General features: G+C 43.5%; 2 protein-coding genes across 4 annotated transcripts; one reads left to right on the forward strand and one right to left on the reverse strand.

Moving 5' to 3' along the window:
- Positions 1 to 810: 810 nt before the first annotated feature.
- On the forward strand, positions 811 to 13053 carry pcf11 (PCF11 cleavage and polyadenylation factor subunit). Its single transcript, XM_061750960.1, has 17 exons — positions 811 to 1180; positions 3624 to 3749; positions 3989 to 4171; positions 4301 to 4477; positions 4880 to 5820; positions 5961 to 6132; positions 6316 to 6625; positions 6709 to 6852; positions 7697 to 8868; positions 9797 to 9860; positions 9969 to 10091; positions 10183 to 10294; positions 11099 to 11282; positions 11376 to 11531; positions 11851 to 11943; positions 12309 to 12344; positions 12433 to 13053. The coding sequence occupies exons 1-17, from the start codon at positions 947 to 949 to the stop codon at positions 12658 to 12660; spliced, it is 4455 nt and encodes a 1484-aa protein (XP_061606944.1). The 5' UTR covers positions 811 to 946; the 3' UTR covers positions 12661 to 13053.
- Positions 13054 to 14480: 1427 nt separating this feature from the next.
- ccdc90b (coiled-coil domain containing 90B) lies at positions 14481 to 17582 on the reverse strand. Of its 3 annotated transcripts, none has more exons than XM_061750967.1 (9): positions 17442 to 17582; positions 17206 to 17351; positions 15848 to 15951; positions 15639 to 15740; positions 15524 to 15565; positions 15299 to 15370; positions 15186 to 15239; positions 14926 to 15040; positions 14481 to 14788 (listed from the first exon to the last, which is right to left on the reverse strand). In XM_061750967.1, the coding sequence occupies exons 2-9, from the start codon at positions 17228 to 17230 to the stop codon at positions 14733 to 14735; spliced, it is 570 nt and encodes a 189-aa protein (XP_061606951.1). In that variant the 5' UTR covers positions 17231 to 17351; positions 17442 to 17582; the 3' UTR covers positions 14481 to 14732. The 3 variants fall into 3 exon arrangements, with proteins under 3 accessions (XP_061606951.1, XP_061606950.1, XP_061606949.1); XM_061750966.1 differs by having other exon boundaries at positions 15524 to 15562; positions 17206 to 17325; positions 17442 to 17578; XM_061750965.1 differs by having other exon boundaries at positions 17206 to 17325; positions 17442 to 17578.
- Between the last annotated feature and the right edge of the window lie 300 nt (positions 17583 to 17882).

A 17882-nucleotide genomic window follows, 5' to 3' on the forward strand; every position in this document is an offset into this window, starting at 1 on the left:
AAAATAAAACATGGTCCTTTTTTAATTTATTTTTATTCCAAGACTCAATTGTGTTTTAGTTAAAAGGAGGCTCACTTCCAATAGAACTCGTTCAAATTGTGAGCATAAAGAGGTTGTGATTCAAATTATTTTAAATATTTTTGTTGGGGTTTTTCCCCCGTTTTATGTTCTCAATCAGTTGATATGAGATTGGCAAGAGACATTTCAATTTGAGGCGACAAAGTAAACTGATTATATATAAAATGTTTGTCTGAAAAAACAACCCTTGTAGGCCATGAATATAAAACAAATTAAAAAAATGTTAAGTACTGTACCGGTACGTCGGTAACTGAGCGTGTCGCGTGACTAAATTTTCACTCTTCCAGTCACTTGGGGGCATCTTAGTACAATGTGCCGTTTTTTTAATGGAAAAGCAAGTGGTTGCTGTCCAACGTTAGCAAATAGCCGTTAGTGTTTCAAACATCGTAGCCAATAATACATGACCAAACTAGTTAGCGCAAAAAGTGTAGTCTTCACAATGAACGCAGAGGAAGACAATACTACGTGGTTTTCTTTCAGCAATAATATAAAGTATTTCGATGGGGTTTTTTTCTCCTTTTTTTGTGTAGTAAAATATGTTTTACTTAAACGTTGCGTCGACACACGTTACGTAATTATTGAACTGGCACCACTTTTCCCAACTCTGATTGACTAGTCGTCCTGTCTGTTAATGAGGAGGAGCCAATGATAATCAAACATTCGCTTCCGTTTAAATGAAACGAGCCAATGGTAACGCGCGGATGCGTTTCGTGTTTGGTGACGTATAAAGGCCTTTGGTCTGAATCGCCATTTTGTTGTCGGCGTAAGCGGGGTGAAGAGGGTCCAACGGACGCTGCTCGACAACGTAAACGAGTCGAAACCAAACAGCGAGAGATTACGCGACGAAATCGGCTCGCCATACGAGTTTATGGACTGCCTGCTGCTCAATGCATACGCTGGCGATAAATTTGGTGTAGCTTCCCCCCCCTCGAAGATGGACGACAGCGCGGCGAGGGAAGATGCCTGCCAAGAGTATCAGTCCTCGCTGGAAGACCTGACGTTCAACAGCAAGCCGCACATCAACATGCTGACCATTCTGGCCGAGGAAAACGTCAACTTCGCCAAGGATATCGTCTCGATAATTGAAGCACAAATAAGCAAGGTTTTTATGATAAGAATATTCTTTTTGTTTCAAATGATTTCCGATTGTTTTCGTCGATGTGTGGTAGCGGCTTGCTAGCTATAACATGGCGGCGGGCGTTAGTTACCTACAACATGTCGCCTCACCGTAGCTTGGTTACGTTCCTGTTAACAACGCGAAAGTGGAATTCATTTATTTCATCTGTAGTTTAGTTAATTTTAAATGTGAAATTTTAGTCATACATTGTTTGTTACATGAAGTTAATCGAAGGTCGCTTAACTCGGAATTCCTTCGTGCTCCGAAAGTGACGCAAAGTCCACCATTAAAAAAAAAAAAAAAAAAAAAACTTTTTGTAAATTTGCGACAGTAATTTTATCCACTACTGTCTACAGTGACATTTAGCGCCGTTGTGTTCGGTCACTTAGCAGTCTAGGCCCATTTTTAACCGTCGTTGTTTTAACATTTAGAGGTCTCTAAAAAAACGCCGTCGAGCAGGAAGTTAGTGTGCTTTTATGTAATAGTAAGCAAAGAGGGATAAGCCCCGTTTTAAGACATTTATTCTGTTGATACCCGATTTTATACCTGGCGTGTAGTTTGGGCCGATTTTAATGGTCAGTACTAATTTTTAGAGGCCTCCATTACATCAAGAAGGAAGTTGGTAAGAGTACCCATTTTAAATCGTAAAATATATTCACTTAATTGCCAAATGAATTAATTACCTACCTTTACACTCATGAACTTGCGTGACAACCTATTTGGGATTTAATATGACGTCAGTCCCCACTTTGCAGCTTTAAAAGCTTCAACTCTTTTGTGAAGGCTTTCAACAAGGTTTAGGGGTGTGTTTATGGGAATTTTTGACAGTTCTTCTTGACATGACCTCAACCCGATAGAAGTCATATAACACCTTTTGGATGCAGCGACAGAGCCAGGCCCTCTCTTTCAACATCAGTGTGTGTGACCACACAAATGTGCTTCTGGAAGAGTGGTCAAAGTTCTCCATAAACACACCGAAAGCTTGTGGGAATGCCTTCCCAAAGGAGTTAAGGCCTGTAAAGGGTGGATGGACATCATATTGAAAAAACTGTTGACTTATAAAAGGAATGTCACTTAATTTTAAATGCAACTCAAAGCACATCACTGAATACTTTTGGCAATATAGTGTATATTTTCATGGCATGTATTTTGGGATAATTTCAGGGTAAGTCATTTCTAAGGTTAAGCGGCCTCAATTGTGTCATGAAGCATAAAGTTAGTGCCATTTGTTAACATTAGTAAACATTAATAAAATGTTACTAACAATGAGTATCATGTACTGTATCTATTTGCTACTTAATTTAGTACTGGCGAGTTACAGGGTATTTCTAACGGAAGAGTTGGGGTCCATTTGGTCCAGCATGCGACCTCCAGTTGGAATACACAGTTTCGACCTTGAGCACAGTACAAGTAATGATTACCAAAGAAGTTAAATAGTGTTTCAGTAGCTGTAATTTTTGATTTTTTTTTTTTTTCATGGTGGATTTCTGCTTTACCTGTGCAGTTGTTGGGCCATTCCCTATGTTCTTGGAGTTCAATAAAAACCTGCCCACTGAGACAACAGTGATATTTTTTTTCCTCCCATCAGTTCCAAAGTGATAAATGGAGTTGAAAGGGTAGCTGGACAACAGATGTGGGCTTCTAGTTACGTAAATTCCAGTCAGCAGTGTGCCTTAGTGCTCATTGTTTGCATTTTGATGCATGACGAAACAAGTCTGATTTCGATCTCGTTTCCTCTGCTTTTATCCGGGAGTGAAATTTGAAACTGTTCTTGACTGGCTAAAATGTTTAATAATAAAAAATGTGAAATGTGCTTTTTGTCTTTTTATTTCCCAGTGTAATTTATTGGTACAAGTCTGGTTTCTTTTACTGACAAAGTTGAGCCTGATCCGGTTGGCTGTTAAAAAAACATTCCACAGATGCTGCATGGTTAAGTCACAGACTTGAGTCACAGCAGTTTAAAAGCAGTTGCTTTAAAATGCCTCCCAAAATAAATTGAACTGTTTTTAAAGGGTAATTGTTCCCCACATTTTTAAAATGACTGCAAAACAAAGTGACAAGAAACCATTGGGCGCAGAGCTGAAGACTGACGTGTCGCCAGGGTAAAGTACAGAGAGTGGGGGAAAAAACCCTCTCTGGAGGTAAACTGGCTCTCAAGGACTCCATATACTTTTTTTTTTTTATAAATATAAATCCTGGACATTTTTTTGCTGATTGTTGGAGGATGCTTTTTCTTAATTTTTTTTTTTTTTTTTTTAAAGGATTGTCCAACTTGAGTCTTCAGTTTTTTTCACACGGACCTCTGTGTTACTCACCTACTAAAGACTTTGGGGGCTCTTTTTGCTTCTGTTGAACATTTATCTGCATTTGTTCTGAAATGTTTTTAACCCCTGTTGTGTTCTAAACTTGTCGAGTTCTCTCGCTCTAGGCCCCAGCAGCCGAGAAGCTTCCAGTTTTGTACTTAGTGGATTCCATAGTGAAGAATGTCGGAGGAGAGTACCTCGCAGTGTTTGCTAAAAACCTAATCACTTCATTTATATGTGTGTTTGAAAAGGTAAAGTTCTTCTTGATGCATTTTTGCATTTTTTAAAAACCGAATCACTCGTAGCGGCCACACTTGTTGCTTGCTTTAATTTGTAGTCTCTTGCATATTGTGTTTTAAGTGTTGTGCTATTGAAAGTTATTGGTGGGATTAAGCTATAAACAATTTTAAATGACAAATCATTGCGATGTTAATGAGCTCACATTTGCTCTGCGAGTAGCTTTGGACCAAGCAATGTCCTTTGTTTGTAGGTGGATGAGAACACTAGAAAGAGTTTGTTCAAGTTGCGATCGACATGGGACGAAGTGTTCCCTCTGAAGAAACTGTACGCACTAGACGTACGAGTCAATTCTGTGGACCCGGCGTGGCCCATCAAGCCTCTGCCGCCAACAGTCAATGCCAGCATCCATGTCAACCCAAAGTTTTTAAAACAGGTGTGTAGTAAGATAATTTGATTGATCTTTTGGAAAACTAAAGGCACCATCGTACCTGGAAGGGAGTCATCATTGTGGTCTCTAAAAGTGTCATTTCTGTCCGTTCTATGCCCGGTTCCTGGACTTTAGTCTGAGGAGGCACCTTCTCCACGGCCTACCCCCTCGCAACCGCCGCCGCAGGTAATTCAGTCCAGCCTGAACCAAGAGCAGCTCATCCGACAGCAGCTGCTGGCCAAACAGAAGCAGCTTCTTGAGCTTCAGCAGAAGAAAATTGAGCTGGAACTGGAGCAGACGAAAGCACAGCTGGTAGGGCAAACAAGTTGGATTCCAAAAAGTTTTAATTTTGCTGTTTTGTGTTCGCGCACTGTAGTATTAGTATTCAGTACTCGGTATTTTGTTCATTTGTTGAACGCCAAGTTGGCCTGAGTAGAAAATGTAGTGTTTGACCGGTATATCTTTAAAGCAAACAAGCGTTTCTTTAAGTATAGACATTGTAAATTAGGTAATTTTTTTATTAAGTTCTAAATTTATGAAGAAAAATGCAGGGATTTATGGGCTGGCTGTAGGTTCCCAGGCCTTATTTAGAGAGTGAAATTTTTAGTATTTGAAATTAAACACGTTTCCAGGAAGTGTTTGCTAAGGGTCTTTACCACCTTTTTACTTGGGATCAATCTGAATTAGTTCCAACAGAAGGTTATTTTCTTCCAGGCAGGAGGATTTTCATTACTAATGCCAACTCCAGTACCTCCCATGGCAACCCCGAAACCGGTTGGCCAGCCCACTCCCGTGGTCCGACACGTGATTACTCCTCAGCCTCAGACTGAGCCCAAGCTACCCACTAGAGACCCGCGTCTGAACCGCATTGGGCCTCCAGGACCGTCCAAAGGCAAAGAGCACCCTACTGGGAAAAAGGAAGCCCCTCCCACAATAGTAACCCCTGTTATTACACCAGAGAAACGGGTGTCAGCGAAGGTGCGGATCCCGAGAAAGGATGACAAGCCCAACATTAAGTCTCCAATGATTAAAAACATCCAGAGTAAGAACAAGCAAGCTGAGGTTGAGAACCAGAAGTCTGCAGACAACACAAAGAAAGATCCCCAGTTGAAGAAACGTGGCCTGGACAAGGCTGCAGATGACAAAGATGATGAGCAGAAGGAGAAGAAAAGAAGCAACAACAAGCGAGATGAGTCTGCGCGGGGAGCCGAACTGCCAAAAGCCTACAGAGGAAGGCTGCAGAACGGCTTGGTGACCAAACACGAGCGCGGCGAGTCTGCAGAGAAGGTCGGCGGTAACGCCCGGACGCACGCCAGGAAACGCTCTCGGTCCAGATCCCGGTCTCCCACCTCGCCAAAGAGGAAAGACAGGCGGTCGCCCAAGAGCAGAACCAGGAGCTGCTCCCTGTCACCATCCCCTTCGCGCAAAGTGGCGAAACCCAGGAGGGCCAGGGGTGATGAGCCGCCGCACAGTAAGACCGCCCGGGACGACCGTCTGGCATCCAAGAAGAACCAAGCGGAGAACAGGCGCTCAAAGACTCCAGCAGACGACCGCCGCTCCAAGTCCAGAGACTCTCCACGGAGCCACGATGGAGGGAGCAACCAAGCCAAAGATGCTCCTCCCCGCTGGAGAAGTGGCTGGGATGAGAACAAACAGTGAGTCACTCATGTTCTTAAGGCTTCATAATCATCTCTTGCATTGTCAGCTCTGCTGTTATGCTGTGAACAGTTTAGGTGGCCCTAATAGATGTACTCTTATTTTACTCTGATAAAAAGTTGTATCTTTGCACTTTCAGTCTTAAGCCAGGGGACTCTCACGCAAAGCTTGGACCCCAGAGGCATAAACCCTACAACACGCCAACACGTCCCACCACCCCCCGTACCCCGAAACACCGTCTAAGCGTGGATGCCAACCTCCAGATACCTGAAGCCCTCAACTCTGCATCAAAGAAAGACCTGCTCAGAAGGGTATGTCTAGGCTGCCTAACATATATGAACTTTTTACATCCAAGAACAGTAAACTAGGACATAAAGATACAGCCATAAAACCGTGGATCATTTCAAAATTATCTTAAGTTACCAACATACAAAAATGGGTTCATTGTAGTTATTTGTTGACTTAATTCATGACTAGTATTTTTATATATACAGGCAAGCAAGAGCTTGGAGAGCGGTGAGATTTCGCAGGAGGACTTCCTGAACATGGCCCACAAGATCAAGAACTTCTTCCAGTATCAGGAGGAGAAGCAACAGCGCCCAGAGAGTTGGAGCCCTGCCGCCAATTTCCCTCCCAAGAAGACGTTGCTGGCCACGCCTCCAGAGCCCATGGATGCGGCTCAATTGACATACTTTGAGCACAAGTCCAAGCTGAAGAAGACACAAGTGGCACACCGTTCCACTGGAGAAGGCTGGGAAAGTTTGGAAGAATGTGAGGGGCCAGGCCGGGCGCCACGTGAGCTGGGTGAGGAACTGATCTTAAGAAGCCAGCAGGCATAATATTTTGGATGTGTTAATCTTTAAATTGTTTTTTTTTTTTGTTGACAGGCGAGGGGAGAAGTATAGAACGTGAAGAATCCAGACCTCCGCTCGCTCCCATGGTAGAGGAGTACAACCATGGCAAAGAGTTCCCCGCACTCAAATCTTTGCCAGGCCTTCGCTTCAGGAGGAGGGCAGACCCCAGAGAGACCAGTGAGTATACAACATGGATTGCATCACATTGTATTGGCGAACTGGTGTTTTAGTTGCAAACCTAAACTTTAGCCCTGAACTGAAATGCTGTAGAATTTAATTGAAATGTAGTACATAAGACTTGGATTATTTTTTTTTCTTATATAATACAATTTTTACCATGGTGAAATGAAAGCAGTTGACCTGTTAATGTATAGCAAAATAGTAACCACTGTATGGAAACTGCAAATTTTCCTCATGAGCTGAACAATTTAGAATGGTTTGAATCAGTTGACAACTGTGGAAGGAACACCTAAATGTGTAAAATATCTCTTGATTTGGCCATTCTGAGAAGTGGGAATGTGGAAAAAAGTTCACAGATGTCCTGAATGAGTTATTTGGAATTTAGAATTGTTTGAAATGTGAAACGATTGGTTACAATTGTAAAATGTCTTGATTTATCTCTGAAAATGCATAATGCTGAAAAATGTAGGGTTTTTGAAAATCTGAAAATAGTTTCCAAGATGTCCTGAATGAGATAAACGCATAGAAAGTTTGAATGCTTTGAATTGGTTGAGTGATATGAGAAATATGTAAGGGATGATTTGCATTTATAATAAATATATATATATATATAATAATTCCTCCATTCATTCCATTGATATATTTTTTTTCATGGAAAATGCAGATTTGCGAGAATTTGGGGGAATGTGAGAAATGGTTACCTAGATGACCTGAACAAGCAGAATTTGACGGTGGAAAGGTTGGAATCATTAAAAAAAAGCGGGGGGGAATGGCAGAGAAATGACAAAAAAACAGTAACATCTGATGCAACAACTCATGATTTATATTTTTTTATTTCCAGGTGAGAGAGAGTGGAACTCCCCCTTGACTGAGCGTCAACGTGAGGAGCAGAAGAGCGGCTACGACGCGCCGCGGCGGTACGTCCCGTCGGCAGACTCAAGACACCCCGACCCTCGGCGTCTGGAGGGGCTCCCCCCTTCCGGCGCCCCGGTTCTCAGGAACTGTCCAAGCCCGACCGCTCTGGAAACTCCCATCCCCATGTTTGAGCGTGAACGCCTATCGCCGCTCCACCAGAAGGAAATGGCTGACATGAGCCCCATTCCGCGCTTCGAGAGTCCCAACAGCGTACACTCTGATGACGGGCCGCTCCCCTCCGTCGCTCCCCTTACTCCTCAATCCATCCTCCAGGGGCCTGTGCTCGGGGCACTATTGTCTAATATTCATCAGCCAAGTAATTCCCCAGGACACACCCCTCCGCACGACGGAGGCCCCACACCGTCCCGGTTTGACGCTCCCGGACACATGGGCCCATCTAGGCCAAACCCTCCAGGCTGGTACAATGAGCTGTCCCACTTTGAGGGTCCTCAAGGCAGACCCCCTCATCACAACATGCCAGAGAGGTTTAATGGACCACACATGCCTCAGGGACCATTGAGAGGCGCAGACAATATGGGTTGTTTTGACGGTCCTTCGGTCCCACAGGTTGCCCCAAGGTTTGACGGACCGGGTCCTGGGCACTTTGAGAATCCAGTCCCATGCTTTAACAACAACCAGGGGCCCGGTCCTGCACCAATGGGCTTCCAGCAGCAGCAACCGATTCCCTTTGAGAACCCCGCATTGCATCTGGAAGGGTCTGCTGGTCCAATATGTTTTGAGGGGCCTGGCCAGCAGGGACCCCGGTTTGATATACCTTCTCAGGGCCCACGCTTTGATGGTCCACCTGGCCAGCAGGGTCACCCCAGGTTTGCGCCTCAACTCAACATACCTATGCGGCCGATGCCCCCTCCCATGTACGACAATGCCCTTCAGCCACCGCAAAACTTCACTATGGCCCCGCAGCCGTTCCCGGAGCCCATCAACCCTCAGTTCCACCCGGGGCCAATGGCGTTCCCCGCGCCGCCGAACATTCAGCCCGCGGCCAACTTCAACATCCTGCCCGGCCCTCCATTCAACCAGGCGGGTGCCACCCCCTTTTTCAACAGCACAGTGGCTTCCATCAACATGCAGCAGTCGGTGAGTGCAATAAGCGTATTACTTTGGCAACATACTGTGGCATGCTGGTACCCAGGAGCTATGTAGAAGTAAATTTGGTGAGTAGCTTTGTTTAGACAAAAGTAGTGCTTTGCTGGCATCTTGGTACCAGGCAACTATGTGGAAGTGAGTTGAAGTTTAATTTAGACAAAAGTAGTGATTTGCTGGCATCTTGGTGCCAGGAAACTGTGAACTGAGTTTAGTTTTGGCCAAAGTAGTACATTTTCACCATCTTGTGGTATTTATACTCAATACAAAGCTTTTTTTGGGGCTGGGGGGGCTGTCGATCACTCAAACATTTTCGCTGCTCGCAGAGGCAGGGCGTAGTCCCTATACTGTATACCACAAACTATGATCCCTACACACGTTTTCAAACTCTTTTTACAACATTGCCCTGAATTTACCTGAAAAATAAATGACTTACAGATTAATTGACTTTGAAAAAAAATGCACTGAAAGTTCCCGTGTTTCCTTCACAACCTGTAAAAATACCCATTTTCAACAAATAACGAAATTTCCGTTACCTTGCGACAAAGACTTCCTAACTCCTACTCGTTACCCGTTTTCAACAAACGACGAAATTTCAGTTACCTTGCGACAAAGACTCTTACTAACTCCTACTCGTTCAAATTTAGTGTCTTCCTGACATGAAAAGATTGTATGTATCACTTGGCCATAATTCCTGAAACAGTTACTACTTTCGTTTTAGCCATGTTTGGTGCCATCTTGTGACATCTCAGGCCAACATTCGGCACCCAAAAATACAAATACATGTTTTTCAGTGAATAGCTGAGGATAAGTTTCAGAGAAAATTGGGAATTGTGAATAGGCAGGGCTTCACCGTACTTATTTCACATTTGTACTTTATTTTTACTTATGTCATGTTCATGTCGCTTGTTCGTGTTCTCAGGTCAACGTGTTGAACGTGAACCAGCCATTCCTGCCTCAGAACCCAGCGCCTTTTGGACATCAAGGTAAGATCATGCTGCTGCTCGTCACAGTCGTCGTGTTGAGTTGGTCAAAATAGTCATGAATAACATCTCATGATGTATCTAAACGGTGACGTTTTTGTTTCCCCGTAGCTCCCCAAATGCCCCCCGCAGATAACCACTTCAGTCAGGTTGACGTCAACGACTTGCTCTCCAAACTCATCTCCACTGGCATCATCAAAGGGTCACAGCCGGACACCACAGCCCCCACCAACGGTCAGTCTGTCTCTTTGTGTCACATGTTGATGAGTGCTCCCAGTGAGGAATGCCAGTTTATTTAACTTGAGCGTGTCTTTTTTTGGTCCAGAGTTACCTCCTTCATCAGCACCAGACATGCCTCCTGCAGAGGAGGAAGAAGATGAGGAGTTGGAGGACGATTTCCCTGACCTCACCAACTTCAAGATTGACGACATGAAACAGTGAGCTTATTGACAGTTGTTCTCAAAGAATAATATTTGCTAGTTTCCCAAAATGTGACAGACACAGTGATCTAGTAGTCCTCGGTTACACAATCTTTTCAGTTTACAACGGATTCCAGGTATTTTAAGTTTTTATGTTCTTCCTGTCAAATTACACAAAGGATAAAAAAATTACACAATACTTGATCTATTTGGCACTTTCTTTCTCAAATCACTGTTTTATGACGCAGTCCTGTCTCATGCAAATGCAGAATAAGGTTTTAGATTACTGTGATGGCTCAAAAAGCATTTGGCAAAATAGCAACTGTCACTATATTGAGCAACTTTTCCAGCTTGCGTAATGCCCCCCCCCCCCCCCCCCCCCCAAAAAAGCAGTGAGCAACAAATGTGCCTTTTTTTTTCTGTGTGGAATATGTATGAACCTGTTTAGTTGAACACAAAGCTATTTTTTTGTATGAATAAACAGTTCGATACACAAGTTAATTGTACCAAGTCGTGGAAGAGAATTAATTTTTCTGTCTGTCACTACAGGTCACTGGAATAGATGGATGGATAGATGAACAAAAATATATTTGTAGAAAATAATTTTTGGACCAAGTTGGTAAAATGGGGTTCTATCCCAGTGCACACCCGATAAGGAATTACTGATATAGATTATTAATCCAAAAATGTGTGATGCGTTCTCCCCTATTTGCAATTGAGTAAATAAAATAATGTAGCGTTCACATTCATCATCTCTAGTTGTGGTTCAGTAGCTTAACTCAGTCACGCTTTCATTGTCCCAACCCCACCCCCGTCCATCAGACGTTACGAGAGTGTGGTGACCAAGCTGTATTCGGGGAACCAGTGCTGCCTTTGCAGCATGAGGTTCACCATCGCGCAGACAGACCTGTACGCCGACCACCTGGATTGGCACTTCAGGCAGAACCACGCCGGCAAGGTAGCTGGCAAAAAGATCACGCACCGCCGCTGGTATTACGGCCTTAGGGTAAGAAACCAGGCACTTTCTTTATTAGGCTTTCAGTCTCAAAGTGTGAGGCTATCATATTGATTACTTGGTTTTTTTTTTCTCCTCTGCCAGGACTGGATCGAGTTCGAGGAGATCGCTGACCTGGAGGAGCGAGCCAAGAGCCTCTTCTTCGAGAAGGAGAACGAGGTGGAGGTTCAGAAGAACCAGGCGGCGGCCAAAGAAAAGGAGTTTCAGAGCGTGAAGGCTGCCAAAGACCAAGTCGCAGAAGTGAGCGCCAGAACTCTTCTTTGGTACAGTTGGGGTCCCTGGTTTACGGCAGAGTTCCGTTCCAGCGGTGGTGAAGTTTGTTGCTAACCTACCCTTAACGCAATTGTAAAATCATATTTGAATGAAAAACACTACGAGGCCATCAATATACAACAAGTACAGCGGTAACTTGAGTGTGCCTTTGTATTCTCACACCGCTGCACAAACTAATTCATTGCACCTTATTGGAAATCTTGTATTTAAATAAACAGACGACCCCCTGTAGAGGGGGAAAAAAACAGTTTTGAGTCCTAATGCTGAAATTTGTTTGTGTCTACAGTTGTGCGAAATCTGCCAGGAACCGTTCGAGACGTACTGGGTGGAAGAAGAGGAGGACTGGTTCCTCAAGAATGCCATCAGGGTTGATGATAAGGTGTGTAGGACTTTGGTTTTTTGACACATGTGCTATGCTTTGGATCATCGAGTTGTTCATTCCTTCGCCATACATTCTCCTCCCATCATTCTGAGACAAGTTAAACTTTGTTTCATTCGATTAAATTTCTAATAGTAATATTATTTTTAAGTGTTTCAGTGCTTGACATGACTTATGTTTTTCCCCTTTCCTTCTGTGTTTCTATTCACATTATTCTGATTTTAGTTGAAGTTGATTTTATCTAAAAGTCATTTCAGAAATTGGAGGACTCTCCCCCCCCCCTTCCTCTACTTTCACATTTTTAACATGTGGTATCAAAGTACTTGCTGACTCAGCACTTGGTCACATTTTCTCTCTCACCACAGAACTTCCATCCTTCCTGTTTTGAGGATTATAAAAATGTGAGTATCAAAAGCAAAGATGTCACCTGAAAAATGTTTTGAGCCATTTGGTGTTGTCTGACCTGCCTGCCGTTGCCCTTCCCCGCAGACATCTTCATACCTGGACATAACGCCATCGCCCAACAAAGTGCTGAGCGAACATCCACTGAGCGTTTTCATGAAGGCCGAGGAAGACGAGGATTCTCAGTCCTGTGCCTTCGCTGCATCAGTCAAGCAGGAAGCTGATTCTGACGAGGACGAAGGCGAGTGTGTGGTGAAGAAGGAGGAAGAGGAGGAGGCACTTTTAACAGACGTGCAATCAGAAGAGAGACTGTGAGCAGCTTCTCTGCTGCACTTTTTCTTTGTTTTGAAGGAAAAAGTCTTTGGTTGGTCGGCGATTTGAATACATTTTGGTATTTGTGCCGAGTGCTTCAACACACTGCTGCTTCGATAAATGAAACCTTTCCTTTTCGGGCTCAACGTGTAAATGATTTAATTTATACATTAAAGTATTTTTGGAATCTCTGGCGTACCAGTGATTTGAATGAAACTGCTGTAGTTGATTTGTTGATGGGCAGTTGGAGGCGTTGAGTTGTTTGCGGCCATGATGAAGGTAAGCATCAATTCCATTGGCCTGTGGAAGATCACATGCTCATTGGAAATTTGGGGGGTGTTGTTTTTTGTTTTTTTTTCCTTTTTGGTGTCGTTTCAATAAAGGTTCAGAAAATTTTTGGTGTGATCTTTGGTTTAATTGTTCTGCTTTTGAAGTTCAAAATAAAGGTTTGGTGAATTTAAACGTTTTTGTCTCATGCTTGTACGATTTGACTAAAGTAGGGTAAAACTGATTTAACATTTTAGCACCCCTTTTTTTTGATGAACCCACCCATATAATTAGGGAAAGAAATCAGCCAAGTGTTTGCTTGCTGCTCTTAATTTGGTGTACTTGATGACTCCTCAATCACGTCTCCTCCCCAAACCAGATGTCTCACTGTGTGAGCGTTTGTTTTGTTTCCACTTGATTTGCTTAAGTTAAATGTAATCCATGTACTGTATGTAGTTACAATACACTTAGATGAAGAGTACAATGATTGTCAAGAGCTGACCCAGCTGCAGAATTGGTTCTCAAGAGCCTGTCTTTGGAACTTTTATCATAACTTATGTTTGTGGTTATTTTAGTTGGGGAAAAAAATCAAAAGGTGAATCTGAAAACTGACCAGGCACAGGGGTCATGATTGGATGACACGGACCTGTGTCAGCCCTTCTGATTTTACAGTACCCAGACCAAGGATTTGTAATAGTTAACACTGAATAGGTTACCTGTTAATGTTCTCTTTCATGCAGGTCATGTCATTCTCAGGGCAACACACCTGGACTGTTCTGTTACAATTTAAAACCATTTTCCAAGTAAGATCGGGGAGGAAATAATTTATAATTGTAGCAAATATTTTCTGGTCCGATGCCATTCCCGACACTAACCAGTTTCAGTGGTGAGCCTAGCCTTTGGTCATCCAAAACATAAAAGGCCGCAGCCCTTTACTAACCTCACACATGACCTCCCCACTCTGCCTGGATGCACACAGTCAGGTGTTATTTGAGACAGGAAAATGTCAGAAGACTAGAAGTAAAACTATTACAACACAGGTATATGGTGCTGTTGTATGGGGCAGAAAATGGACAGTGGGAAAAGGAGGGTAGGATTTTAGAGGCAATAGAAATGAGGATGCTAAGAAGAATCAAGGGAGTGAAACTGAAGGATAAAAGGAGAAGTGAGCACATCAGGATGGTGCTAGAGGAAAATTATATCAATGAGAAGGTGAAGGAGATCAGAATGAAGTGGGACAGGCATGTAATGAGGATGGAAGGAAAGACCAAGAGGAAGGCCAAAAAAGAGATGGAAAGGAAACGTACCTCAGGATTTGCTCAATTTCAAAGTGGAGGCAGAGGAAGCTCGGGAGGAAATAATCACACTTAACACACCCACACCACAAGATAATCCTTAAGATCATACGATCATCGGGTGTTAATGGACTTTTATCTCATGGGGTTGGAAAAATATGCAAATTCAGCCCAATTGTCTGTGGCATGCCCAGATTTACGAGGGGTGTGTGTGGGGGGGAGGGGGTTGGGGGTGGGGTGGATGACTGCTGATCAAAAACCAATTGTTATTGAATTTTACTTCAAAACATCATGATTGGCAACTTATGAACTTCATATTTTCCTTAAAAAAACAAACGAGTATGTAAACCTGTGTTACACATCACTAAACAGTCCTGATGTCAATTTTAAAACAGATTCTATAACTGAAGCTTCCACTCTAACATAAAAACAAATAAGCAGGGAGTTTAAAAGCAGCGGTTCTGGCTGGCACTACTTTGTGAGGCGTATGAAGACGACACGCTTTACAACGCTTCACTTCCACAGCCGGTAAACCCCCAGAGCGATGGCCAGGCAGGAGAACACTGTCGCTATGGCGACACAAAACACATTATGCATTCATTTATAATGACACAGTTTATAATATGTTGAAAAATAAATCCTAAAAATGATCATACAGACAATATATGATTGAATTAAAATGACGTGTGGTGATCAGAATTGGTACCTGCGAGGTATCGAATGGTCTCCAGCTTGAGTGACTCCAGGACAGTTTTGAGCGAAGCCACGCGCAGGTCCATCTTCTTGCTGGTCTCCATGTTGTCATGTTCTAGCTCGGCTCGCTACAGCGCACGTCAACATACAACAAAGACATATTAGACTACAACAAATTAGAACCCAGAACTTCACAACTGTGAGGCAGACGTGCTCGGCACTAGTGCGACGTGCTGCCCGTGGATAGTAGTAGTAGTTTTAATTTGCATTTACCTTTTGATGGAACTCTGTGCTCGCCTCCATTAGTTTCCTCTCCTGTTCTGTGAACTGATAGAACAAAGGAGAACAGTTTAGTTCAGTACACACACGCACGTACACATTCTCACCATGTCAGAAACACGGCTTCTCTCCAGGTTGATGTCCAGTTTGGTTTCCGCTCTGACTTTCTGACTCTCCTCCTAAACACAAGACAGTTTGTTTACTTACTTGCTTACTGAGTCACTCACCCACTCTCTCTCTGTCGAGCTCACTCTCACACAGACACACTCACCCTCTCTCACACACACTCTCATTCCCTCTCACACCACACCCACACCCATCCTCTCACTCACAGTTAGTCGGTTTTGCAGCTGCTCCAGTTCTCGCCTCATCTTCTGAAAGACAGAGAGCGAGAGAGTTTCAAGCTAAGTCGACCGCTCGCGGTATCTATCTGGTTGTGAATCACACCGTGTTCTCAGAGCGCAGGTTGGCAAAGTCGCTCTTCTCCAGGATCACCATGTCCTTCCTGATGGCGTCCAGGTGGGCCATGATCTGCTGGAGGCCGATTTCCTGTGACGAGAATGTTTTTTTTTTTTTTTTTCTCGATAGTCATCCACAGAGCTACAAGCACAGTGAATGCGACACCTTCTCGCCGATGGCGTCGCCCTTTTCCTTACCTGATGCGACTTGGTCACCATGTCCTTGTAGACGATGTCCATGTTGGCCGTCGTCAACGTCACCAGGGCGGAGACGATCAGCTCGGCCTGGCGTTTGTCCAAACCTGGGGTGTGAACAGGAACAGGAACTTACTTACAGTGGTGCCTTATTTCTTACTGTTGTCTTTCGTTTCCTTGCTTTTTAAATTGTGTTGTTAAGAGATGCAAACCTGGGTTGTATTACTTTTCCCTCTGTATTTGGAAAATATATGTACAGTATCTGCATTTGAATACTGGTTGTAAGTAAACTGTAAACTGAGATGGGTGTGATTTTTTTTGTACATCTTACTGTTTTTCCATCTATGTGGAATTAATAAAAAGGAAAAGAATAAATGAATTAGTCAGTGGTGGCTTTGCGCATGCACCATTCATCTGCAGTCTGGAAACTTCTCTGGTGGGAGTCTCAGAGTGAGAAGTCGCCCACAAAAAAGTCAATAGATTTGTTGTTACTTATTAAAAAATAAAATAAATAAATAGCCGTTAGCGGTCTCGAAAAAGTCGCTAAGTTGGCAACACTTATTTATTTTTAATTACAGAAACTGAGTGATTTGAACCAGCATGTGACATGTGAATACTAAGTGTTGTAAATGTTTATCTTTTGTTTTTTGACCAAATGTCAGAAACATTTTTTATTTTTTTTTTAAATGGGATAAATTGGGCGGCACGGTGGACGACTGGTTAGAGCGTCAGCCTCACAGTTCTGAGGTGCGGGGTTCAATCCCCGTCCCCGCCTGTGTGGAGTTTGCATGTTCTCCCCGTGCCTGCGTGGGTTTTCTCCGGGCACTCCGGTTTCCTCCCACATTCCAAAAACATGCATTAATTGGAGACTCTAAATTGCCTGTGGGCATGACTGTGAGTGTGAATGGTTGTTTGTTTCTATGTGCCCTGCGATTGGCTGGCAACCAGTTCAGGGTGTACCCCGCCTCCTGCCCGATGACAGCTGGGATAGGCTCCAGCACGCCCGCGACCCTGGTGAGGAGAAGCGGCTCAGAAAATGGATGGATGGATGGATGGGATAAATTGTGGATAATTGACCGTGACATAAACATGCAAATTAGCGAATTTACATTTTTTTTTTTTTTTTAAAACACCCTTTTTTTAAAACTCCTCCACCCATGCCTTGATCAGCTATACTGGGGGAAGATCCAGACTCACTTTCAAGCAATGGCTGGCATGTACCATTTGTTTTCTGTTTGTCTGTACATTATTTGTTGCTTATTGCTCTTTTTTTGGGGAGGGGGGCACTCGAGGGTCCAGAAAAGTGCCAATTGTCGTTGTGACTGTCGCCTTGTCCCAAAGCTGCTAAGTAGTTGCCTCACCACTGCTCGCCAACTCCGTCACCATGGCATGGGAGTCGAACGTGAGCTTTCGGTGCTCCAGAGGAGTTAATTCAACTTTCCTCACGTCAAAAGTCGCCACCGGGGCGCCGACATGGAGATCTGTCACACAAATACAACTTCACCAGCTTGAGTTGAGGGGACAAGAACAAGATGGAGGGGGCTTTATAAGGTCTGCACAATCATTTTCATTGTTTATATGTTCCACAGCTATTTACCTCTCAAGTTTGAGAGCCGCCGCAGCGTCCAGCGCCGCAACAATGTGTTCATTCGGCCCCCGTTTTGACTTTAAAAGTGAAGTAAAACTTAGGTATGGAAATGTGATGAACTGCGACACTTCCTTGTTGGATGACGACCCGGATGTAAGCAACAGAGCGCAAGTGCTGCCTTCCTGGACTCTCGGAATTTTGATCTGCTAATACAAACAAAACAAAACAAAACATAGTTTGGAATTAAATCCACGGATTTACATACATCTCTAAAGCACGGGCATGACGCTTACAAAATGCTAACTTGTGGCCATGTGTAATGTAGTTATGCTTATGGTTTTAATCCACTTTTTGGAGGACACTTCCAAGGATCCTGTTAATGCATATATTCAAAATTATAAAAGTAATCAAATGTAATTAATTATATTAACTTGATAAAATAATTGAAAT

This window comes from Phyllopteryx taeniolatus, chromosome 17 (genome assembly GCF_024500385.1).
Source record: "Phyllopteryx taeniolatus isolate TA_2022b chromosome 17, UOR_Ptae_1.2, whole genome shotgun sequence".
In the NCBI taxonomy this organism is placed as follows: domain Eukaryota; kingdom Metazoa; phylum Chordata; class Actinopteri; order Syngnathiformes; family Syngnathidae; genus Phyllopteryx; species Phyllopteryx taeniolatus.

Excerpts from the sequence above, each read along its gene's own strand:
- pcf11 (XM_061750960.1), top strand. The coding sequence starts at position 947 with ATGGACTGCCTGCTGCTCAATGCATACGCTGGCGATAAATTTGGTGTA. Across the intron at positions 4,478-4,879 it reads AGCAGACGAAAGCACAGCTG|GCAGGAGGATTTTCATTACT; the intron begins GTAGGGCAAACA and ends ATTTTCTTCCAG. Across the intron at positions 8,869-9,796 it reads CCATCAACATGCAGCAGTCG|GTCAACGTGTTGAACGTGAA; the intron begins GTGAGTGCAATA and ends TCGTGTTCTCAG.
- ccdc90b (XM_061750965.1), bottom strand. The coding sequence starts at position 17,493 with ATGAACACATTGTTGCGGCGCTGGACGCTGCGGCGGCTCTCAAACTTG. Across the intron at positions 15,566-15,638 it reads ACCTGCGCTCTGAGAACACG|AAGATGAGGCGAGAACTGGA; the intron begins GTGTGATTCACA and ends TCTGTCTTTCAG. Across the intron at positions 14,789-14,925 it reads GACCATTCGATACCTCGCAG|CGACAGTGTTCTCCTGCCTG; the intron begins GTACCAATTCTG and ends GTGTCGCCATAG.